Genomic DNA, 26,804 nt, shown 5'->3' with positions numbered 1-26,804 from the left:
CTCCTGCACTAAATGAATTCGGGAGAATACTTAAGGAAGTTAAGTATCTATTATGTATGTTGCAGGTTGTATTTCTAGGATATCATTGTCATTATATTTGTTTATGGTGCATTTGATATGTCTTCATATTTTATTTGTATTGCTTAGTTTTCTTTCTATTGAATATTTTTCAGATTGCTTTAATATAAATAATGTAGGCTGTTATAATAACATAATTATATTAAAATATAAGATAATTATATTACCTTTTCTAATTATAATAAATTATATAATGAAAATAAGATACTTATATAATTATATAAAACTCCAAGATAAATATTATGGGCTGCTTGCATGAAAGCCTTTTAAAACAATTAATTAACTTTAATTTTAGAGCAGTTTTTGGTTCACAGAAAAATTGAGTAGAAAATACAGAGATTTCCCAAGTATTCCCTTTTTTCACATGCACAAACTCCTGCAATATGGATATTCTGCACTGGAGTGGTACATTTATTACAGTCAATGAACCTACACTGACCCATTGTTATCATCCAAAGTCCATAGTTTATATTAGTGTCCGTTCTTGGTGTTGTACATTTAATGGGGTTGGATGCATGTATAATGACATATATCCACCGTTATAGTATCATACATAGTAGTTTCACTGCCCTAAAAATCCTCTGTGCTTTTCTGTGTGTCTCTCCCTTACCCGCTAACCCTTGGCAACCACTAATCTTGTTGTGAGCTCTGTATTTTTGCCTTTTCCAGAATGTCTTCATAGTTGGAATCATATATTAGGTTGGTGTAAAATTATATATTAGATTGGGCAAAAAGCATTAAAAGTAATGGCAAAAACTACAATTACTTTTGTGCCAACATAATAGTATGTAGCTATTTCGGATTGACTTCTTTTACTTAGTAATATGCATTTAAGGTTCCTCCATGTCTTTTCATGGCTTAATAGCCCATTTCATTTTTTAGCACTAAATATAATCTATTGTCTGATATACCAGTTTATTAATTCATTCACCTACTTGGTTGTTTCAAAGTTTTGTCAATTTGGTAATGCTGCTATAAATATCTGTGTGCAGGTTTTAATGTGGACATTTTTTATCTTCTTTGGGTAAATACCGAGGAGCGTGATTGTAGGAGTGTGATAAGAATATGTTTAGTTTTGTATGACAACCACACTGTCTTCCAAAGTGACTGTACCATTTTGCATTTCCACTAACAATGAATGAGAATTCCTGTTGCTCCACATCCTTGTCAGCAATATGTCAGCTTTCTGGATTTTGACCATTTTAATGGTGTATAATGGTATTTCATAGTTGTAATTTGCATTTCTTTAATGAGATATGTTATAGAGCATATCTTTATTTGCCACCTGTCTACATTTTGTGGTGTGGTGTCAGTGAAGGCCTTTGATCCATTTTTTAAAAATTGGGTTTTTAAAAAATTGTTGAGTTTTAAGAGCTCTTCGTGTATTTTGGATAACACTCCTTTATCAGACATACCTTTTTCCAAATAACTTCTCCTAATCTGTGGCTTGTCTTCTCCTTCTCTTGATGTCCCTACATTTTTAATGTATTCAAGTCTGTCAGTGTCTACATTTAGATTGTTGTTTGAGATTTTGATTTAGAAAACTCTTCCCTGCTTAATTACTACACATTTTCACTAACTTTTCTATTATTTTGTAGATTTATTTATTTTATTTAACTCTTGAACTGGTCTGAAATTTGTTTTGTTTCATGGTTTGAAATAAGTTCCTAACTTCTTTTCAAAGTTTTAAAAAGTGAGCAATCCAGTTATTGGAATGATTTGCTCATTCTCCACTGATTTGAAATGTCAATGTTTACTGTAATATATATTCATGTACAATACATACTATATGCAAACATCACAAACATATGTACATATTTGGGGCCTTCTTTTTGGCATTGGTCCAACTTTCTTCTTCTACCATCACTAGATTATTTTTATTTAACCTTATTTTAATGTAACATTGTAGTATATTTTAGTAACTGAAAATGCAAGCCTACTGATTATTCCTCAGTTTCCCATATTTTCTTGCTTGTTTACAATTTCATTTTTCAGATAGACTTGAGAATCATTTTGTTACCTTTGAAGGGATTTGTTACTAGGAGTTCATGATAGTTTTAGGTCTATACTATATTTGAGAACATTTTATGTCTATATTATACACAGTTCTTAGTCATGTTTTCTTTGGTTTCTCAGAAGTTTTATAATTCTTACATAGTAAGTTACTGAACAAGTTCAAAATAACAAATGATTAAATAATGAGTATAATATTGATTCCCTTTAACATTCTTTGTATTTCCTTCTGAACAAACGTGTAAACTTTAGATGCCGAAAACAGTTACACTGTTGATGAAATTCAACATTTATTTCTGTATTTAAAGAGTTCTTGGTCATCATTTTGAAAATATTTGTTAAAACTAGCTAAAGACGACAGACTGGATAGCTTTTCTAATAATTTTCATCAATAGGAAAAAACAAATACGTCTCATTCTTCAATACTTTAAAATGGCTTTTTCCAGTGTGCTCCTTCTTTGCAATCAATATTTTTCTGCATTCTTTAAAAGACAAGAGAATTTGATTATAAAAGAAATGGGCTGACTAGGCATGATTTTTTTGGTCTTGAAAGCTTAAAATGTAAAATTGGCAAAAAAAATTTTACCTTTTATAATACTTGAAAAATAAGTACCTCTTTGCTCTACAAGTAGAATGAATAGGGGAAGAGTTTAAGCCCGTTTGTTTAAATATTATTGCAAAGAGCTCTATTTGTAGAAGCAAATTATAGGCAGATTACCAGGTTCTTATAAATACAACTTGTACATGGACATTCTGCAAACCCAGCTGTCACGTTTTTCTTGCAACTCCTTTTGCAAAAGCAGACTAAAATGTTTTAAAATATGAAAAATCTTTATTTTTTCAAAGCAAGAAAATAATTTACTGCTCTCTTACATAATGTATTTATAAAGTTTTTCCAGATAAACGAATCAAATAAATTAGAACAATGTGACAACATTACAGATTTAATTTGTTAGCTGCATTCCTTCTGATGTTACCACGAGAGAATGTTACTGATGATTCAGGGCTATTTCTGAAGTCTGTATGTTGGTGCTATCCCCAGTGATGGTGGACTTATCTTTGCCTTATCTGATCACAAATTATGTTGGGGAAAATAAAGATTTAATATTTCTTTCAATAGAAAAATAATTTGGTTTTGCTCGTTTAAGAGCGATGAGAAAATGATGGAATGTTGACTGTGTTTGGCACACAGGACACGGACCTTCATGGAAGTCCTTGCTCTGCATGGCGTCTGTCAGCTTTTCATCTTTCATTCTTCTTCTTCACTTTTGCTGCTGAGCCTAGCTGTACAAACTTGCACTTTCATTTGCTAATATAAATTCAATTTTATTTTACCATTTTAGAGACTGCTAATGATTAAATGTAGAAGGAGAGGGTGCACATGTTTTTATGTGAAGTGTTAAAAAAGATAAATTTATACCACTGTAATGTGCAACTTTTATGAAAAGAGAAATTGGTTAAACTGTTAGGTTGAATGAGAGACTTCATCTATTGGACTATTTTTTTTAATCCAGGCATATGGTCTTTAGTAACAGCTTGTAATTTGTTAAAACATTAATTTGGGGATTTTCCGTATTTTCAGTTGCCCATGTACACAGTCATTATATTAAAAAAGAAATCTGTTCAACAACAACAACAACAACAACAACAAAACCACATTAAAATACCGATAAATACTTCCTTAATTTTTTTATAGTCTCAAACCAAATAGAACATTCAGATTCTTAAGTTAATTAAAATCAACAGCTAAAATTTTTATATTTAAGAAATGGATATAGAAGGTCTTTTTATTTTGGTAATATTTTTCAAATGGCTATATAGTATGTACTTTTGTTTATTTTCTTTATTTTCTCTCTCTTTCTAATAGAATGCAAGCTTCATAAAAATAAAGATTTCTGTCATTTGGGGTATTATTTTTGAATAACTCCCAGTGTCTTTCTGAAAAATAAATAGATTAACATGTAAATACTTATTTCTGGTGATCAAAGCTGTTGGGGGAGGCGTATGTGGTAACTGGGAATCTTGACCTTTCTTACTAGTTTGCCTTGTTAATTCTTTAGAGTTTCCTGTGAAGAAAATCTTTTAATACTCAGTAAGTCTTGTTTCCTGATTTCTCATCTTTACACCTCCTTTATTTCTTATTACATTGAGAAGTATGTTAAATAATAAAAATAATAGGGGAAATTTTCAGTTGTCACTAGCCTTCAAGTTTGACAAGCATTGGTAAGAGTAGATTCATGCTTTAGTTGATTGCTTGGCTGTTACTAAACTTAAAATCTCATTCAACCTTTAAAGTCTCATTCAACCCTGTCCTGGTGTTATTATGCAAAAAACTATAGACATAGCATTTTTTAACCTTCTATTAAAAAATCCATATTGTTGGCATTTTAAATGTCAAGTGCTACCATAAGTCATATATTGAAAATGATGGGTCATAATTAAACTGTAAACATTTTTGTGTGGCATCAGGTACTCCAGTACCAATGTATGAATCAATGAATGCTTCTTTGGTTATTTTGATGAACAGATATTGTAAGTGCTTATATTTTGGTAAGAAATTATGGTACGGTATCCTACCTTGTAAGTGAAACCCCTAACTGTAAAGGTTTTAAAAGCAAAATATTAAAATTAGGATATGATACAATAATTATGTCAGAAAATCATGTTTTCAGTAGACATAGTCAAGTAATTATAGACTAGCAAGAATCTCAGTGTTTGTTGCTAGTTGTGTTAGTCATTCTGTACAGTGGTGTTTATGAGATTAAAGTGCTGTTTAATTTTGTGTTTTAACAGTAGAATGTCATGCTTGTGTAAATGATAGCTCTCTCGGTAATCAGTATTGTTAAATGAAGATGTATGAAAAACTAGTAGGTATGATTTTTAGATGGTATTTTGTCACATGAGTATTCGTATTTCTGAACAGTAACTTTTAGAATCTGTATACTTTAAAACTTTATTCTAGTATGGTAGCCACTAGCAACATATAGCAAAACTACATAATATTTGTTTCAGTTCCTCAGTCATACCAGCCACATTTTCAACTGTTCAGTAGCCACACATGGATAGGGGATACTATAGTGGACAGTGAGGACATAGAACATATTTGACATTACAGAAAGTTCTCTTTGACAGTGCTATTCTAAAATATAAGCAGTTGTTCATTAAAAAATTATGCAATTTCTTTTTACTTTTTAGTAATTACTGAAATAAAATATTAAAAAGGAAGAATTAAACAAAAACACAGTGAAAGGATTTGTTCTCTATGATCATTTTTAAGTTACTTATGATAGATTAAGTAGTTTTAACTGTAGCTGAACAGAGTATGCCTGTGGTCTGCTCAGCTAGATCCAGAACCCAGTGGGGAGAGCAGTTTTCTACCATTGTTCCGTCATCAAGTAGTCTCCTCTCCAATATGCAAGAAGTGACAGCAGTGGGCAGTAGCTGCTGGAACACCTACCTGTATTGGCATTAGTCTCATCCCTGGAGTTGATAATATTTCCTTGTAAAATCTCTCATTTTTCCTTCTTCAGATTTTTGAGAAGGCAACATTGGAGAGATACATAGGTGAGGCAGTACAGTAGAATAAAGATTTGGAAGGTTTTTCTAAGATAGGCCCCTTAATTTTCTTTCTTTACTGATCTTGTAATTGTAGAGTAAACTTACTATAGAATCAGTATCTTCTCCAAAGTTAATTATTTTTAAGCCCTTATAATAATGTAAGTGACATTTATATTATATGTTTGTAATATGCATTACTTTTACTTATTCTTAATGGTATAATTTCAACTTTCAAATAGTTTGAAACTTTCCTTAGAGTAGGAGAGGAAAAAAACATCTGGATATATATGTATTTTAGAGTTCACACTTGTTATTGGAAGAATCCATTAGTTGCCTGCTATTGGTTTCTTTAGGTTGCTTGCAGTGTTTGAATGTTGAGAAGGTATAGTTGTTAAAATTGCATTTAGATGGTAGGAATTATGCAAATAGGAGGGTTAATGTATTTTAAGGGGTAAAAATAGATATCAGTTTGGTGATGTGTGTATAAATCTAATTTGAGATTTTTGAAATGTGTCCAGTTGGCTTGAGTGATTGTTTAGATCTATTTGGGGGTCTAATTTAGAGTCTAAGAATTAGTTATATTGAATAGGTTAGTGGGTGTATTTGCACACTCTTTGGTCCCCATGTGTAGTATATTTATCTCTAAAAACAATAGAAGACAACTTTATTACACATATCTATTAACATGAAAAAGTAGGAGAAGTACCAGCCCTCAAGTGTACAGGCATCATCTGACTTGACATTTGCACCTGAGTTAAAGGTACAACATAGCAAGTGTAATCTGAGACATAATCATTCATCAGTCCTTTTTTAATAAGTATTTACTGAGATCTATTAACCCTCTTGAGTTTTTCTATTATAAGTTTCTCTTTTACATAATGCCCTGAAATGTATCAGCAAATTGACCTAGATTACATAAATAGAGATTGCTAGGATACATAAATATAGATTGCTACCTAAATACTTATGGTATTTAGGTAAAGGGAAAATATATGTTAAAGATCTTTTTTTTTTCTGGAAAAAAGTCTTTTCTGCAGAATCACCAAACTACCATTCAAAATAATTATATTCTAAAACAATCTTTCTTTGGTATGCCTTGATTATAACTGCAAATGTAACTGTTTAATTAAAATGATTTAAATAAGAGGCACATGCTCATATACCTGGAAATTAAAAAGGTCAGCTCTTCTTCCTGGGATTAACAATGATAATCAGTTAGAAGATGAACAGATGTTCCATAGATATTTCATAGATCTCCTTCCAAAATATATATTATGTGTTATTCAACCTTATCAAAATGTTATTTCAAATGTTTGAAAATAGTTAACTAATGCAGTTTTCTTCCCAAATAGATCCATTTTTAATATATTTCAGTTTATGTCAACATTGCTTTCACTTCTATACTTAAACATAATTGATCTTTCAAAAATAAGGCGGTAATTAGAACAATTGTCAGGATAATTTTTAATAGTGAATTTTTTTTAGACAAAGTATTAGATCAGATGTTTTTGGGGAAAAATGCTTTGTGACTGCTTGTTTTGAATGGTGAGCATTGTATTTTGTTTTAAGTTGTTTTCTGGTTGTTGTTACAGCTATGAAGTCTTACACTCCATATTTCATGCTCCTGTGGAGTGCTGTTGGGATAGTGAAGGCTGCCAAAATCATCATCGTGCCGCCAATTATGTTTGAAAGCCATATGTACATTTTCAAGACGCTAGCCTCAGCCTTGCACGAGAGAGGCCACCATACAGTGTTCCTCCTCTCTGAAGGCAGAGACATCGCCCCATCTAATCATTACAGCCTGCAGCGCTACCCAGGGATCTTTAACAGTACCACCTCAGATGCTTTCCTACAGTCCAAGATGCGGAATATTTTCTCTGGGAGATTGACAGCAATTGAACTGTTTGACATACTGGATCACTATACTAAGAACTGTGACATGATGGTTGGCAACCATGCCCTGATCCAGGGTCTGAAGAAAGAAAAGTTTGACCTGCTGCTGGTGGACCCTAATGATATGTGTGGATTTGTGATAGCTCATCTTTTAGGAGTTAAATATGCTGTATTTTCCACTGGCCTTTGGTATCCTGCTGAAGTGGGTGCTCCTGCTCCATTAGCATACGTCCCAGAGTTTAACTCACTCCTCACAGACCGCATGAACTTGCTGCAAAGGATGAAAAATACCGGTGTTTACCTCATTTCCAGATTAGGGGTCAGCTTTTTGGTTCTTCCCAAATACGAAAGGATAATGCAGAAGTACAACCTACTGCCGGAGAAGTCCATGTATGATTTGGTTCATGGGTCCAGCCTGTGGATGCTGTGTACTGATGTAGCACTGGAATTCCCAAGACCCACTCTGCCTAATGTTGTTTATGTAGGAGGAATCCTAACCAAACCGGCCAGCCCACTACCAGAAGTAGGTTTGCTGAATTCCTTGGTAATTCTTTTTTAATGTAAAAGTAAATTTTGACTTTTGGAAGTGATACGATTTGTTATTGTATATATACAGTACTCTAAAAGGTGATTAGGACATGGGGCCTCCAAAGTCCCTTTATTTGGGTCCACCACTTGCCTGGGAAACATTTCTGCTTTGAATGAGCATTTCTGTAATACTGAAGAGACCGCTCTGCCATATAGTCAATAGACTGGCTGGGAAGTAGTTTTCTGATTAAGTAATAATTATAGTATGTGAGGAGAATATAGTGAATTGGTTAGTTTTAATGAGTATAAGTGATTTTTACCTTTAATTACACACAAAATCCCCTCGGTTCTACCCCAAATAGCACAATTACAGGTATATATGTTTAGCTTCGGTTTAGTGAACTCAAGTAAATATAAAACAAGTGAATAGAGGTTCTTCTCTGGGAGGTTATTACCACTAGTTTATGTCCAGTAATGAAAGTGAGGTGGTAACTTCCGTCAAAGTAGGGAGTCGGTTAACTTAAGCTAGTAAGTACATGTAATGGTTTTGAGGAAAGCATGCTCTATTGCAATTTCATTTTAATGATGGAATCAATGGAACTTTAAGAAACTCTGCTCTCTATGTCAAACTTAAATTCTTTTTATTGGTTGAGCCATCAGTAAATCCCTTGGTATTCTGTTCACCATCCTTGTTTTTTATTAAGTATCCCACACTAGCAGAAGCCATACACATACCTATTGTTGTAGTGAGTTTTCTAACCTCAGATTGAATCTCTCAATTTAACCTCAACATCAAATCCCATTTACTAGAAAGTGTAGGGCTTGTTGCAGGACTCTCCCTATTCAAACTACTTTTAATCCTACCTCTGGATATAGCCACTCAAAACAATTTTGCTAAATTATTGATTTCTAACTCTGGTACTACATACTAAAAGTTCTGTCAGGGCCTCGGTGAAGAGTAAAGCCAGATTTTCTAATATAGATGAGGACAATCACATGACTGAATTTTGTCATGAGGCAATAAGGTGATTAGAAATATACAACCTGTAGGCTTTTCTAATATGGCCATTAGAGTTATATTTAATAAATAATATATTGATATATTTCATGTAACATGGAAACATAGAAATGGCCTGTACACCCACAACATTTCAAATATATGCAGCCACTGTAGGCTATGAGGGCACACTTGTTCTCTCTGATGTCAACTGTAAAGGATAGGGATTAATCTCAGCTTATCTTAGCCATTCATGAATTTATCCAAGCTCATTTTGAATCCTCAAACCTTCTCTGTCAGAGTCACCTTCCTAAAGGTAGCTAACATCAGATTTTAGAAGCAGCTTCTGAAAAATTTGGTAATCAGGTGTGTCTTTTCCTTAACTGAGTCATTTAAAATGTTACACAAATCTTCCTTGTTCTCTCTAGGTCGTCATCTTTTCCCAACTAGAACACTACCCTTCTGCCAGCTCCCTTTGTTTTTCATCTGGGTGCTATCTCTCTTCTTCAGTCAGTTGATTGAAGAAGTATATGATGAAAAGGAGCCAGACATGGTGGCTCATGCCTGTAATCCCAGCACTTTGGAAGGCCGAGGCAGGAGGATCACTTGAGTCCAGGAATTTGAGACCAGCCTCAATAACATAGTGAAACCTTGTCTCTACAAAAAATAAAAATTAGCTGGGTACGGTGACACATGTCGGTAGTCCCAGCTACTCAAGAGGCAGAGGTGGGAGGATCACTTGAGTTCAGGAGGTCGAGGCTACAGTGAGCTGAGATCACACCACTAGACTCCAGCCTAGTTGTCAGAGTAAGACCCTGTAAAAAAAAGAAAAAGAATGTCCTGATTGCCTTTTCTTTCCTTCCAGTTCCTGCTGTACATTTGTCTCGAGTTGCAGCAACTTGAATGACGCAGTATAAGTATAGGAAAATGTGTTTTATTTTCAATACTCTACCTTTCAAAAAGATGCATAGCATGTGGGAATTTTTTTTTCTACCATCCAAGCATTATTTTCTCTCGTGGATTCCTCTGCACACAGATTTCTTTACTAGTGTCACTATTTTGTTTTACATGAAAAGCATCTTTTTAGTGGTTTTTGGTGCTCGACATAAGGTATTACTCAAAATATCCTTTAATTTGCCATAATTTCTCATTTGACATTGGCTTGACTTTCTTTGTGGACTTCTTTCTTGTTTTTCCTCTGGGCTATTTGTGGTGGTTCTTTTGAAATGCGTTTTTCATTTACTAAGTTTGCTTTGTGCCATTTAGTTTGGTTGCACGCACAGACATGGCATGTGTGCATGTGTTATATATAGTATGTGGACACAGATACGTGTATTATTATTACAGGAAGTCTTTTAGGTTATCATTGTGAAGGACTGTTTTCATTTCAGAATGTTATTTATAGTTTTTGAGCAGAGAGTATTTTGAAGAATGATGTGCAGTACTCTTTCGGGTATTCCTTATTCTGGTGTGGTTTTATGTGCTTATGAACGTGTGTTCCCAGTGAGATTTTTCTACTAGATTTATTTGAAATAATAAACTGTACCTTTTAATTCTAAAAGTTATTGAGTTTCTCAAATGCCTGTATTATTTACAGGGCATTGTTGTGACAATAACACAGGAGGGCCCAAAAAGTAGCTGCATAGAACACATGATTCACATATAGCAGCTTAATTGTTAATTGCCTTGGTATCTTACACTGAGCATAGATTAGGTTTTCCAGATGTCTGTAAATGATTGGACAGTGGGACTGAATTTCACAACCTGGGGTGAAAGGGTGGAGAAAATTTATAATGGACATTTTAAATAAGCTTTCACAATGTTTGATCCTAAGGAAATCCTGTAGAGAGCATATAGTTTGGCTCCATTCATTTTATTTATTCTTTCCTTTAAAGTAGGTAGAATAGAGATAGTGAATAGTCCATCCATTTTTCACATAGTAGGTACAAAGACTTCATCAAAGACCACACAGATAGTCTGTGGCAAAGTCAGGTGTAATGTGGGTTCTTTTGCTGTTTATTAGGTGTTTTTCCAAGGTGATTGCATCTCTTGTCACTCATTTTAGTCATTTACTTACTTATAATTTTGTATAAAACCATGCAGAGACAGCAGTTTTTTGAATCTTATTTGTTTTATATCTCTCAAAGATTGTCAGAGCTTAATACTCAAGTCAAATGAAACCATATGGACTCTTAATTATGCTTCAGAGATTTGATAAACTAAATCAGCCTAAATTCAAATGCTTTTGATTACAAAATGTTGTGTCAGTGTAGAGTGAAGAAATTGTGTGCCTTGATAGTAGAAATCATTTTAAAATGCATGTTAGAAATCTGCCTGGAAAAACAACTTATCATCTACTACCTGGCTGCCTCTAATAGGAGTCTTTAAACGATGGTGGACTAAGGGGAAGAATTCTGGGTTGGATCACATTCATATAGTGGTTTACCTACTCTATCATTGCAGGCCAGTAGAGAACATGGACAAAGATCAAAAAATAAAAATGCTTTGATCAAGAAGGAGGTCTGTAGACAGGCCCCTATTTGAATATATTCTTTTTTTTTTTTTCTTTTGAGATGGAATCTCTCGCTCTTATCACCTAGGCTGGAGTGCAGTGGCATGATCTCGGCTCACTACAACCTCTGCCCACCATGTTCAAGTGATTCTCCTGCCTCAGCCTCTAAGGTAGCTGGGACTACAAGCAGGTGCCACCATACCCAGCTAATTTTTCATATTTTTAGTAGAGATGGGGTTTCACCATGTTAGCCAGGGTGGTCTCGATCTCGTGACTTTGTAATCTGCCCGCCTCGGCCTCCCAAAGTGCTGAGATTACAGGCCTGAGCCACTACTCCTGGCCACATAGATCCTTTAAATATTAAATGTGAATGAAATAATGACACCTAATTAGAAAGTTATTTTAATTTTTATTAATTTTATTAGCAGATAATCCACCAAAGAATAGTACATGTTTACTTAGGGAATCTAATAGTTATTAAAAAGTAAATGTTTCAGTGATACTTTTTAGATGATTTCCCATTGGCTGAAACGGCCTAGGCTGCCAGGCAATTACTCTCTGCCATTTTTCAACTTCTACAGCACTGAACTCTCGTAGCACCTGATCGCACTTTAACTACTGTTTGTTATTGTTGTACTGTTTTTGTTGTTGTTGTTTATTTGTTTTACATGGCTCTCTTAACTAGAATGTGAGTACCTCAGAAGGTTGATACTCTATAACCCGAGTGCCTGAAAAATGGTTGGTACTCAATAAAAGTTTAATATTTAATGAACTGTATCAAATAGAAATAGTTGCCAAAAATAGGTGATAGAGTTAGTGCAATAATATTAATATTATAACTATCATCTGTTTGTTCCAAATTTGTGTCTGTATACTGTCCCAGCCATTAAGCAACCCAAAAATCCGTGCTAAGTTGTTGGTTTTCTAATTTTTTTTAAATTTTTTGAGATGGAGTCTCACTCTGTCACCCAGGCTGAAGAGCAGTGGCATGATCTCCACTCACTGCAGCCTCTACCTCTTGGGTTCAAGCAATTCTCCTGCCTCGCCCTCCCAAGTAGCTGGGATTACAGGTGTGTGTCACCACACCTAGTTAATTTTTATATTTTTAGTAGAGACAGGGTTTTGGTATGTTGGCCAGCTAGTCTTGAACTCCTGACCTCAAGTGATCCGGCCACTTTGGCTTATCAAAGTGCTGAGATTACAGGTATGAGCCACAGCCTCAGCTGGTAGTAAGTTATTTTAATGAATTAGAATAGCCACTCTAATATTAGTGAGAAAAGAAGATAACCATACATTACCCAATTGTAAACTAAAATAGTCTTTTCTGTCTTCCAAATATGTGTATAAACAGGGACAGTATTGAAAGTCAAGCCAGCTATTGCCGTCTTGGAAGATGATTTGAGGCAGCATGGCACTCATTTGATGCTCTTCAGAGATGCTATATTTCCACATTAGGAGTATTAAGGGCATCTTAATTTCACCAGTTGTGGAGACATTTTTATTTAAGAAAGCATAGTCTTGGGGAGACATAAGAGATAAACAGATAAGAAAACACATGGGACCAAGGACTGGACCAGGAGATATTCACTGTTTGTCATTTTGTCATTTCCTGGAAGTCCCTCAGAGAATGATCTTGGGGACAATGAGAGATTGAGCAACAGAGTCGTTAGATTAGCTACTTGTGAGCGGGTGAGTTTATGAGAAGAAAAATGAAACGAAGAAACAAAATAGTGACTTTCCATACTTGATATTCCTTGATGAACATAGAAGCCATTACTTCTTATTACATATGGTGATTGAAAGCTGATTTCACCATTAATGAATGAAGTCTCTAGGCTTGGATATGGGACTAGGGTCCTTGGGGCTTAAAGACTTGAATCAGGTTTGCAGCAGCTGTGGAAAATTAAGGCCATTTTATTATAATTACATATGCAATTTGTTATCTTATGAAATTTAAAGCTGGAGATGTAAAGCTTCATCTGTATAGTAGTACTATGTTATGTTGTTAGCTATGTGGGGGTCAGAAAATTGAAGGTGACAATGTCTAGAAGAAACTAATAATTTCATTCCAGTTACTAATTCTGAGTTCAGAAATGATAGTACTTTCTGTTTATTTGTTAGATGGCTCTCTTAACTAGAATGTGAGTACCTCAGAAGGTTGATACTCTATAGCCTGAATGCCTGAAAAATGGTTGGCACTCAGTAAAAGTTTAATATTTAATGAACTGTTAAATGATAGTTTGGCAGAAAAAATAAATTCTCTAAGGGAACTCATTAATGTGAAATGTTTTTGCAGAAGCTTTATAGGTTAATCATGTATTTTGTTATTATTTTGTAGTAAGAAACCAAATTACCTTTCTAAAGAAATCTATCCAGGAAGTAAATAAATCAAGCACCGTTGAAACTATCAATGACTTAACTGTTCAGTTCACTGATACAGAAATTTTCTAAGCAGCATTGTAGCTTTTAGTAGCTTATTATCTGCTTCTATAAGCATATGGGCTTATAAGGATTTCCTGATATGATAGGAGATCCAATATATGAACGGAATCAAACAAACTTGTTTTGAATTGATATTGCAAGATCTGACATGATTTTAACCCCAGCACACATTAAGTTTTTAAGCTTTAATAAGCCCTAAAGAATTGTTCATTTAGGTATTAAGTCAAACACTGGCAATATTTTTAAGGGAAATATTTTTAACTGATAATTTTTAGAAATGACAGTTTTCTCAATTAAATTACTGTTGACACCAGTTTTGGGGGATGATATTCTTCACAAATACTCTTATTCTAAGCCAAACAGGTCTATTTATGAAATTTAAATTTCTACTGCCAAAGGGTTTATCAGATCTATTTCTGAGCTCAGATTTTGACAGGATGTTGTAAGCAAGAGCTTGTGACAAATCAGTGGCACTGAAGACAAACTACCTATTTTCTGGCTTTGTTTATGAAAAATTTTATCTCACCTTTCCAGGTATTGTTCTTTGTTGTACAAAATACCAAAGTGGAAAAACATGGACTTTTTTAGTCAAATGGCCCTGACTTTTAGTCTTATCTTCATATGACTGTTTTGGATAAAGGAGTCAGCCTAATTAAAATGATGATAGGATGTCAGTACTTACTTCAGAGGACTTTTGGTATATGAGAGCCACGACAGTACCTGGTGGTGGCAGTTATTACTCTTATTATTGCTGTAATAACCCTTGTAACTTACAGTGAGCCAAGAGTATGGAATCACTGATCACTTCTTATTTTCCACATGCTGAAGAGAAGAATGGTTCTCAGGGGAGTGGATGGAGCATCTATGGTTTCACCTCTCTTCATTCGAGAAGTTGACGCTGGTACTTCTGTTTCCATCTTGGGGATTTTTTTTTTCTTTCTTCCATTCTTTTTCTCACTGAAGTAAAAGGAAGATGACAATTGTGTGACATACATGGTTCTTAGATCACCTGGAGTTTCTTAAGAAATGAACAGAAATTGATAGATATGTCTTCTCTAGGGTAGAAAGAAGAATTAAGGGAGGAGCTTCATCAGAATGCTGGCTTCTTTACATAGGACACTGTTGTTTTTCAACAGAAGCCCCCTATTCTGCTGGCTCCACACCTATCCATTCTCCTGACTCTGTGATTCTCATTTTTGAGTGAGTTTAGGGGAAAACTCTAGGCAAATAAATGATTGCCTTCCTTCTAGCCCAGCATTACACTGAATCTCCTCCACACTCAGACCCTGAAGAACTAGACTCAGTAACCTAGAAATGCCAAAAAAGGCTTAGTAGTTTCTTCTAAGATCTAAGGTTCAGACTCAGCAACCAACCCCAATATTTATACTAACTTCTTCCTATATTATTTATTAGGTTGGTACAAAAGTAATTGTGGTTTTTGTCATTAAAAGTAATATCCCAGCAGGGCTCGGTGGCTCACGCCTATATTTCCAGCACTTTGGGAGGCTGGGGCAGGCGGATCACCTGAGATCAGGAGTTGTAGACCAGCCTGGCCAACATGATGAAACCCTTTCTCTAGTAAAAATACAAAAAAATTAGCAGGGCGTTGTTGTGCAGCATGCCTCTAGTGCCAGCTACTCGGGAGGCTGAAACAGGAGAATTGCTAGAACCCATGAGCGGAGGTCACAGTGAGCTGAGATTGTGCCACTGCACTCTAGCCTGGGCAACAGAGTGAGACTCTGTCTCAACAAAAACAACAACAAAATAAAAGTAATGTCCCATTGTATTCTTTGTCTTCTCCTTCACTCTCCTCAGTATTGTTTAGATCAGAATTCCATGAAATTCTTGTCAGTACATGATTGTAGGCCACTTAGTAGATCTGGGGTGGGTCTAATCATTTGTACCATGTTACCTGGTAATGCTGATACTGTTGGTCAGAGGACCAGCCACTGTTTGAGAACCATTAATTTAAACTCACACAATCCATGTGATCCATAAATTTTAACAGCATTATGTAATGCATTTTGTATGAGAATCATTTTTCTGGTAATTAAATATTTTCTCTGTTTTAGAAAGTTATTTTTAGTGTAAATTGCACCCAAACAAATGGGTATGTATCTAGATTTCAAGAACTAGAAAAGCCCTGGATTACATCATAGATCTGAACAGCTCATTACCTTACAGTTCCATTTTGTGAAACTAAGATGATGTTGTTGAATGATCAATTCTTGCTTTAAGATATAGATCTAAATAGAATGGCCATGTACAGCCATGTCAATAATAGGTAAGGGCCTCAGAACTAATAACTTTCAACTCTTTTCCCTGTTTTAATTCATCCTCACCATTCGCTTTTGGCCTTCTGTCAGGGTATATTTTTGTAAAGCAGCATTTATTGCTATTTGTAGGAACCACTTTTAGAAGAAGATTCAAGAATTCTGATTAATATAAACAAAGAGTTAATTAGTTGGTTAACAGAGCATCCATTCTAGAAAGAGCTGTGAGAGATGAAAATGCTATTATATAGGAGAGAGAAAAAGAGACAGACAAGCATGTCTTCCTTTGTCCTAAAACTTCAAAGAAGTTCCTATAAAAGTGGTCATTTACATATAGTATTTCATAAGGGTGGCCTTTGACCAGGTAGATTTTCAGAAAAATTATGGTGTTCAAATGCAGGAGGGGAAACTTAAGACCATGAGGTGGATCCTGGCTTCCCTGGATTTTCTTCCGCTTTTTTTCCTCCCTGGATATGTGATAGAGTAAAAATAAACTTTACAAAGTAAGCTGACTTGGTTCTACACTTCATTGAATATAGTAACTACTTAATAAATGTCTATTCAATTGTTTTATGCTGAATTAGATTTAGAGAAAAGGTCTTCTTATAGCATTTAAAAAGATTTGATTTGCACAGATTTTTAAGGAAAACATTAGGTTCTAAGGAATTTTAAATCTTTCAGAAACAAATAATGGAGGAAGCAATACTCTTTGAGAGGAGGCATCTCAGGTCAGTCAACTTTTATGTCCCACCCATTTGCATACCTATTACTACAGTGCTTACATAGTATAGGTTTTAATGCATATGTTTTGAATTAATGTAATCCAAAGTTGCAAAAGCCAATGCAGTTGCCTAATTTATTTTGCAAAAATGGAATAAAAGTTTTGTTACACTATAAATTTCCAGACTTTGTATCAGTGAAAAGCAACTTAATTGGCTTGGTAAATATTGTTAAAACCTTGAGGCTAACTAAATTCCTCCACTAGTGTTTTCAGGCCATGATGAGAAACAGATAAACAGACTTGACTTTTTTGCACTACAAAGTCCTCTTAGAACTTTTTCACATGTGTAACATTGAAAAGGTTTTACAAACCACAAAGAGATAGCCACACTTAAAAAGGATAGATGGCCATTTAGTTATGCATTCATTGCAGATTTATTGGGTACCTAATATGTGCCAGGCACTGAGCTAGCAATGTTAAGTGAAATCGATAGTTTTTTTGTGTTGCTTCTAGTCTAATAGGGGAAATAATAAAGATGTAAACAAATTAATATGATGCATATTTCCAAAGCTAAACTGCTGTAACAGAAGCCAAAAGAATGCAGCGATAGAAAATAAGTAGTCTTCTCAGGTGATCAGAGTAATGCCTCCTGAGAAGGTGGAGACAGCCGATGGAAGGAGAGTATTCCAGGAAACCAACACCTATCCCAAAGTGGGAAAGACTTTACATTTTGAAGAACTGAGAAAGATCAGTGGGGATTGAGAAGCTGATGGCATGGAGCTAGGGTAGAGTGACTGGGGTGACCTTAGAGAGATGAACAGAGATGATATCATGCAAAGCCTTGTGCGCTGTCCAAGGTTTGAATTTCCTTCTGAGGCTGTAGATGGGCTTTAATATGATTGGATTTACTTTTAGAAAGGATCACTCTGGGCCAGGTATGGTGCCTCACACCCGAATCTTAACACTTTGGGAAGCCAAAGTGGGCAGATGAAGAAGTCAGGAGTTTGAGACCAGCCTGACCAACATGGTGAAACCCCATGTCTACTAAAAATACAAAAATTAGCCAGGCATGGTGGTGGGTGCCTGTAATCCCAGCTACTCGGGAGGCTGAGGCAGGAGAATCGCTTGAAGCCAGGAGGCAGAGGTTGCAGTGAGCCCAGATGGTGCCACTGCATTCCAGCCTGGAGGACATAGTGAGACTCTATCTAAAAAAAAAAAGGATCAGGGTTGCTTTGTGGAAAAAGAACAATAAAAGGGGAAGAGAGGAGACAGGCAGGATCAATTGGGTGAATGTCGCAGTAGCTCAGAGGTGTATTGATGGCTGCAGAGATGGTGAGAAGTGGTATAATTCCAAGTATATTTGGGAGACAGAATTGACTGGGGTGAAGTTGAGTGACGGGCGGTTCTAAAAAACCCAGTTTTCTTGCTTGAGCAACTGGTGGATGGCATTTCCTTAATGCAAAAGAGTAAGGGATGAAGAAGTTATTTAGAAAAATACATTGTTTAGCTCGGGGCATATTGAATTTGAAAAACTTGTGGGTATATGAGTGGATTCAAATGTCAAATTGATGTTTGAACATGTGAGCATGGAATTGATAGGAAAGGTGAATGCCGGGTATTCAGTTGTGAGAGTTACCTTCCAAAAGATTATAGGAAAGCCATGGAAATAAATGCAGTGGCTTATAGACTCTCCAAGGAAGAGGAGGAAGAGGAGTCTCCAAGAATTCTGAGAAGTCATGACTAGGAAAGGATAAAGAGTAACTAGAAAAAGTGGTATCATAGGTCCATCCATTATCAGTGTTGGTGAATTGGATGTTTCCATGAGTTAGGTGGGTATGTAAACCTGTGGTCTTAGTCACTGGACAACTTCAGTTGTTGCTAAGTAGATATATAGTAATAAATGACTAAACTTATACTCTCCTTTAACAATCCACTTACATTTGTGGCATCAGACCATTGGTAGAGGTGACAGAATACTCACTGGGAACCAGGTGAATATCTAGTCCTTGGCAAGATCACTTTATCTTTCTTTATCATAAAATTGTGAGTGGGTCAGTGATAGGGCTTGGACGGTCTTTAAAGTGTCTTCCACTTCAGTGATGGTGTGAAAGAGAACATTTTGAGCCTTATACATATATTAAAATACAGACTTCTATTCTTAAAATGTTCTTATTTCTAGTACAGTTGGCAGATCTCTGATAATTCATAAAGATGGAATCTTGCAGAGGATGGACAAGCAAGAGGCATAGAAAGGAATCAATTTTACAATTTGTGTATTAGTGAAGCTGTGATTTTATTTTAGTAAACCATGATCAATAATTAGAAATAGCCTTAAGACAAGTAATATTTGTTTTTTAAAAACCAATGATTAAAAATTCAAGCCACCATCACTTGAGGTCAGGAGTTTGAGACCAGCCTGGCCATCATGATGAAACCCCATCTCTACTCAAAATACAAAAATTAGCCGAGCATGGTGGCACATGCCTGTAATACCAGCTACTGAGGAGGCTGAGGCAGGAGAATCACTTGAAGCCCGGAGGCGGAGATTGCAGTGAGCTGAGATCATGCCACTGCACTCCAGCCTGGGTGACAGAGTGAGATTCTGTCTCAAAAAAAATAAATAAATAAATTCAAGCCACCATATTATTTGATTTTGTACAATACAGAAAGTACATTTTCCCCCCAAGGAATATAATTGAATTACCATTTTTATTGAAAGACTTTTTTTCTTCAACTATAATTTTAAAGAGAATTTTGAAACACATCAAGCCGTATACATAATTTTCTTACCTTTTAAAAATTATACCTTTCAGCTTTTTGTGATAGAGAATTTGTGGAAAAGATTTTGTAAAATATTTCTTTAGAAACATTTTAAGGAAAAAATTGAAATTGTAGAAAAATGCTTCAAGCTTTTGCAAATTTATTTTGGTAAAGTTCAAAGCTTTCCCCCCTCATAAAAAAGATCCAGTTATTTCAGTTAAGTTTTAAGTAACTTGCTTTGTAAATAAAACTTCAAATGAGGCTTGTTTACCAGATCTTTATGAATTTAAAAAGCGGAAATTTATTCTGATGTATAATTTGAGTCAGTTTCCTGTTATGAAGACAGAATTTGTTTCCAATTTTTAGAAGCATTAGATGTTACAAGAAGAAATAATGTAAAAATGAAAAGATAAGTTATTTATGCACTAGATTGTATACAACTTTTCATATGAATACAAAAAAGCTCATTTTTCAGAACATATGGGATTCTGATAATGTTTTGATATGGATGGTATAGTTTATCCCTCTAGACTTGCTTAGTAATAACTTTAGTCTTTTAAAATTACAGTTTACTGGAAATCAATGTAATATGTTCTATATGTGATTTCAACTGAATACATTATTTAAGCTAGGCTTATTTTCCCTCTAGTCCACATAACTTTTTAACAGAAATGACAAATAATACATAGATATCAGCTTTATTCACATATTGTATACAATCAGTGCTTATGTTGATTACTTCTTTCAGCTGAATAGGGAATAAGGCCTCAAAAGGTTTATATCCAGTATTTGAGTACTTTTGTTATTCTCTTTAAAAAGTCAGTATTAGGCACTACTGGTTACTACCAGCTGAAGCCTTACACAGCTGTGTATTTAGCATTTAATCATGCTAAGAATTGCTAATTAGAAAATCAAACCGGACAAAGCGTACCCAGTGGAGTTGATACAATACCATTTCTGTTTGAGAACCATAAATAAATAATCTTTAAGCATTAGTATTTCATTAATAACCATTTGTGCTGAATGTGTAAAGCACGCAATATTTAACAAAATGTTTTAACTCACTAGAAATAATTTCTTGATATTATCCTTTCACAGAAATCTGTGATGTCTGTAAAATATGGCCAACCTTATCAAAATTAAGTTTCTATTTAGCCTTTGATTTCTCTATTTTTCACTTTCTTCTATTCTGCTCCATTTCAGCATTCTGTTGCCCCCTCTGCCTTCCCCCAAACTTCCCGCTGCCCTCTCCTCTCTGCTTTGTTTTACCCCACATTGGAACCCTGTGGCCAGAAACCAGCTGTAGCATCCTCAGTTAGCCTTATTGTAGCTCAGGCTCCAAAATTCCCTTCTCTGTCTCTCTCTCTGTCTCTCTCTCTCTCTTTCTCTGTCTCTCTCTGTCTTTTTATTTTCTTAAATTTAAACTACTTTGTTTCTAAACCTCAGATACACTTAGCTGCAGCAAAGAATGAGGGCAAAGACATTCATTCAGCACTATATGTTAATGACTGATAGCAATTTAACGTATTACCTTTCAAGGAGTAGTGAATATTTTATACTGAAATTGGAGGTCTAGTGACAGTGAGGCATTAGTCAGAAGAATCAATACCAGCAGCATAATCTGGTTAGTAAAAGTCAGAGAGGTGATGGTTCCAGAAGATTAAGAGGACACAATATGAATGCCCCTAATACCAGTTTTATGGTCCACTCCTACGGGTGATTATGGCTCAGACTTTGAGGAAAGAGGTAAGGCAGCATTTTCAGCTGCATCTGACTTCTCACAGTCATTGTGAGTTCACAGGTAATAGTGAATGCTACAATGCCTGGCATGTTGCTTAACATCCTCCTGTAGGTTTAATTATGTCTTTTCTGGTTTGAGAATAAAATAGGCTGGACACATCCCATGTTGCTGTTTAGACTGTACATATTTTGTTGAGTGTGTGTTCTTGTTTAGAAATATACATTTTGGGAAGTAACAAAGTTGCGATTTCCTGAAATTCAGTAAGTACACACTTCGTTTTAGCCTTTGTAGACTAGCTCTGTTTCTCTGATTATTATTTTCAAACCTGTCCATGTGGTAACAGAAGAGTTCTGGGATTCAAGTGATTGGAGTTTGAGTCTCATGTCAGCCAGTGACTGACTTTGGCATCGTGGAACTTGTCACCTGAACTTTCCAGATGCAGCTTTCTTATTTGTAAAACGAGATAAGTAATATTTTTGTCCATATCAAAACATTGAAGATCAATTGAAATAATATTTGTAAGTATCTATAAATTACAGAGCATTGCTACAAAGGCCAAGGGCTTATTGCAACATTATGTAGGAACTCTACATGATGAATTTTTAAAAATATAACACATCATTTTCTAAAATGAACTGCATTTTTAAGAGAACATTTAATGGAAAACCAAAGATCTAGAGTTTTGGTGTCATTTCTTCTATTAACTCCAGTAATAAACAGACTTTTTCTGGAAGTGTCATTTACCTGAATGACACCAAGAGCTAGAAAGAAAGTCACAAAGACATTTGAGAGACCAAAATCAATGCCAAATGTCCAGGAACTAACATTGACTTGACTTACAGTAGCTGCCCTTAGGCCTTCATCACACAGAGTTAATTTATTCCAATTATATACCTGCTAAACAGCTTGGTTATTTTATTTCCAAGCCTATGAAGGTTAAAAACAGCAAGTACATTTTGAGGCAGGCATGCTGAAAGCAATGAATACTGACAATTTAATAACCTGACAGAACAGAGAGATCCATCATGATAGGCCCAGTTTATTCATTTGCAAAATAAAGAGTTTGGGCTAAACTAACCTTCAGAATCACAGGCTAAAATATGTAACCTCATACATGTTTTCTACCAGATTAATATATTTTAAACCTCTGGCAGATTTTTTGAAATTAACTTTACCATAGAATGCATATATGATATACATTTAGAATGACATGTGGTGCTTGTTTTATTTACTTAAAACAGCAAAAAATACCCTTTTATCATTATGATCAGACCAAAAAATGACACTTAAAAATAGTAAATCATGTATTCATTTAAATCCAGTGACTGTGTCAGCTCCTGAGAAGACAGGATTTAGCAGAACGCACTTGATTTTTGCCCTCATTAAACTACTAATCCCATTACTCAACATTTAGAAGTGCTGTGAAGGAAAGCATAGGGTGCTGAAGAGTATGACATTAGGGCCTGGGAGTAACAAACAGGGTCATTATGAGCTTTTTACATGAGAGTTCCAAGGGTGTTCCTCTGTAGTTTTTCCATCCCTGACTTCTGGATCTGTGCTAAGAAAATGCTTACTAGGTAACTGACAACAAGACCCCCTGGAGAACCCAGTAACTAAAGCTCCTTGACAGGAGTAGGAAGAAAAACTCCAGACGAGGCAAATTTTAGGAGCATTAATCCGTCCTCCCTCCCTCTGTTTTCCTTGCTCATTTCATTTCTTTCCATAGTAAGTTATTGAAGGTCACCACATGAAAGACACTGTGCACTGTCTCACTTGTAAACTCATCTCCTGTGACAGAGAGCAAGGACCTCCTTCCTCCTATCATGAGTGACATTTTAGGTCATTCTGATCTTTGATTATGCTGAATGTTCTCTGCTTTATTGGAAAGTTTAATTCCTCCCACTGGCTACTTGTTTGGGTGATAAATTTCCTACATCATTTTGTGATTCCAGGAAGTTTTGTAGGTCTGCTGTGGCCCATTCGTATTTGGGCCTGACTGGTATTTTTACATATCTCTTACTGCAGAAGATTTTCTAGCTTCCATTCCAAGCTCACTGAGGATTTCTCACAGACTTTCCTATTATGGTGGGGATCTTAGCAGAGGATATTACTTTATCCTTGTAAAAGAAAATGCCCAGCCCTTTATACCTATATTGTTGGCTTATTCTATTACTTATTGGAAAATATTTATTGAGTGCCTATCAACTGCAGGGGACTCCATTAGATGCTGGAGATACAAAATAAAATGCCATAGCCCTGAAAGCCCTCAAAGATCTTCCAGGCAATCTGTAAGTTTTCTTTTCTTTTTTTTTTTTTTTTTTGAGATGGAGTCTCGCTCTGTCACCCAGGCTGGAGTGCAGCAGCGCGATCTCGGCCCACTGCAAGCTCCGCCTCCCGGGTTCACGCCATTCTCCTGTCTTAGCCTCCTGAGTAGCTGGGACTACAGGTGCCTGACACCATGCCCGGCTAATTTTTTTTTTGTATTTTTAGTAAAGATGGGGTTTCACCGTGTTAGCCAGGATGGTCTCGATCTCCTGACCTCGTGATCCGCCCGCCTTGGCCTCCCAAAGTGCTGGGATTACAGTCTGTAAGTTTTCTAGCTCACTGTGATTCCAATGTCCTTTCCATTTGTGAAAGAACACCCAAATGGAAATAAAGAATAGCAGTCTCTGGCTCTCTTCCATACTCATTATCAGACTCCATTCACTCATTTCATTCATTCATCAGTTCTCTCAGCAAATATGTATTCAGTATGAGGACCTATTCCAGTCAGATACTCGAAGAACCTGCCATTACCAGCCTCATCTTCTAGGTGTTCTGATGTCCCTGGTTCTCTTGTTTAACATAAGGACATTCACATTCCCATTAAACCTAGGCATAATTGAGGCCAAAAGTTGAAATGGGATTATGTATCTATAAAGTGGTGCCATGAAAGGCAGCTTTGCTGGCCTTTAATTTGGAATGAATATGTGTTTTGTAATCTTTCCCATTACTTTGCTTTGCCTTATCTTCTTTTATTGTCTCTTTACTTTTCCATAACAACTGACCAGGGTGCCTTTTGGAAACCATCTTTGAGATGACCTAAGGAGGCTGATTGGTACTAGAATGAGTACAGGTTTTACACACAAGGCAAACCTGTGTTGTAATCCTGGGTTTACTATTACTAGTTGTAAGTCATTGGGAAAGTGATTTAATTTCTCAAAACCTCAACTTATCCATGAAATGAGAAAAATTGTTCTTTTGTAAAACAATAAACAAAATAAATTGTGTTAAGTACTTGGCACACAGTCAACCTACTTCTCCTTAGTTGCCTACCATTGTCTTCCTGAAACAGAGCTTGCCTGGAGGAGAAGGGGATCACATGAAAGCAATGAACTGGAATCAGGATGATGGATGCCTTATTGGGTGCATGAAACATCAATTGTTGACTTCAGTTTAGTGTCATATTTAATGCATTTCCCTTTTTACTGTTAAGATTTTATAGATTGATAGTTTTCATGTAAAAATATGTTTTTCAGAAGAGAAAAGTTTCTCAGGTTTCTACTTATATTTTTCAGGAGGAATACATTTATAACTATTGACTCAAGTAGGCCCTAGCTGACATCCAAAATAAAATAGGCGATTTTTAAGTGTTAAAGTTAAAAAATACATATGATGTACCCTAAGGTAGCTGGATTTTATTTAATTCAAAGACATATGCTAGGAAATCTCACCAAAGGACATGTATTAGTTCATTTTCACACTGCTGATAAAGACACACCTGAGACTAGGCTGTTTACAAAGGAAAGTGGTTTAATGGAGAACCAACGGTTCCACGTGGCTGGGGAAGCCTCACAACCGTGGTGGAAGGCAAGGAGGAGCAAGTCACATCTTACGTGAATGGTGGCAGGCATAGAGAGAGATTGTGCAGAAAAACTCCTGTTTTAAAAATCATCAGATCTTGTGAGACTTATTCACTATCATGAGAACAGCACGGGAAAGACTTGTCCCCATGATTCAATTACCTCCCACCAGGTCCTTCCCATAAGACATGAGAATTCAAGATGAGATTTGGGTGGGGACACAGCCAAACCATATCAGGACCTATCTTAGGAAATGTCACCAAAAGGACAGGCTGGTCTTACCTTATGTGAACTCTGATCTTTGTGGCATTTTAGTCATTGTTATCTGTCATAGAGTATTTCTGTGGAGAAGTTCTACTAAACTTTTGAATGTGCTGTGTTCAAAAAAACCTGGCAGGCAATATCTAAATTTAATAGTTAAAATTAATAGCCTTCAGAAAAGCTAAAGCTAAAGTCTGAATTAATAATTTGTAATGAATCTTTATCATTTGGTAATCAATTGCTGCTAAAAGAACCACAAAAGCTCTACTGTTGGTGGCATTACTATCTTTATAGACAAGGTTACCCTAAAATAACAGCATCATTAGGAGCTTCCTCCTTCCCTTTCATCTATGGGAGAAATCTGTCCCTCTTTGTTCGCTTCCACTTTGTTTTTATTCCCACAATCAAAGCAATACTTGGAATTTTGATTATATTAAATTTGAGTTTGGTAACTGCCCTGAATGAGCCAATCATAGACTCCAATTCATGGACGCTGTAAGAGAGTTATTTCATAATTGAAAATGTTAGACCTAGAAAATTTTCATAATATGTTAGTTTAAAAAAAACTGTGGTGTCTGTAAACCCTAATGGATGCTAGACACAGGTTTATTCATATACGTTTATCTGGCAAGGATTACAGTGATACGAAGACCTCTAGTCTATTGATGATATTTATTGATTCATAAAATGAGAAATTTACCATTGTAGTAAAGTGACTGTAGTAACCCATGTAGTAAACCTCAGTAGTAAACTGGAGAAAAACGAGAGAGAAAAATGGAACAGAAAAAAAAAATTAGATTTTTGGAACCTGAAATAGAAACAAACTTGAATAAATTATAAGATCAAAATATTTTTATTGCCTGAATTAATCTTCTCATTTCCTTTTACACTTTGACAGACAAAGGAAAAGTTAGTAAACGTTATATTTTTTCATATATCTCTGTACTGAAAATAAAATCAACGTGACTGATAGTTTTAAAAGTGAATTTGAGATGTTACAAGTTGACATTCAATAGTTTTTAAGTTGGAAATTTACATTAAAGGGATATAAATAAATATCAATAAAAAGAGGAAAGGGGGCTTATTATCCTAAAGTAGTTGAGATGGGAATTAGTGCTACCTAGATGCTTGAGTAACAGCCTCCTTTTGTTAAAATTGTTAACAAGACCCTTTTGTATGTAATAG

The 26,804-nt window shown here is 35.4% G+C and overlaps 1 protein-coding gene across 2 annotated transcripts in view; it reads left to right on the top strand.

The window, feature by feature from the left end:
• Window positions 1-26,804, top strand: part of UGT8 (UDP glycosyltransferase 8) — an 85,380-nt gene that overhangs the window by 20,976 nt on the left and 37,600 nt on the right. For both annotated transcript variants that reach the window (XM_050789771.1, XM_050789770.1), the window contains exon 2: window positions 7,242-8,065. In XM_050789771.1, the coding sequence (XP_050645728.1) occupies window positions 7,244-8,065 (822 nt within the window). In that variant the 5' untranslated portion in view covers window positions 7,242-7,243. The remainder of the gene's footprint in view (window positions 1-7,241; window positions 8,066-26,804) is intronic.

The sequence above is a fragment of the Macaca thibetana genome, chromosome 5 (genome assembly GCF_024542745.1).
Source record: "Macaca thibetana thibetana isolate TM-01 chromosome 5, ASM2454274v1, whole genome shotgun sequence".
In the NCBI taxonomy this organism is placed as follows: domain Eukaryota; kingdom Metazoa; phylum Chordata; class Mammalia; order Primates; family Cercopithecidae; genus Macaca; species Macaca thibetana.
This window is presented reverse-complemented; position numbering and strand designations above follow the sequence as displayed.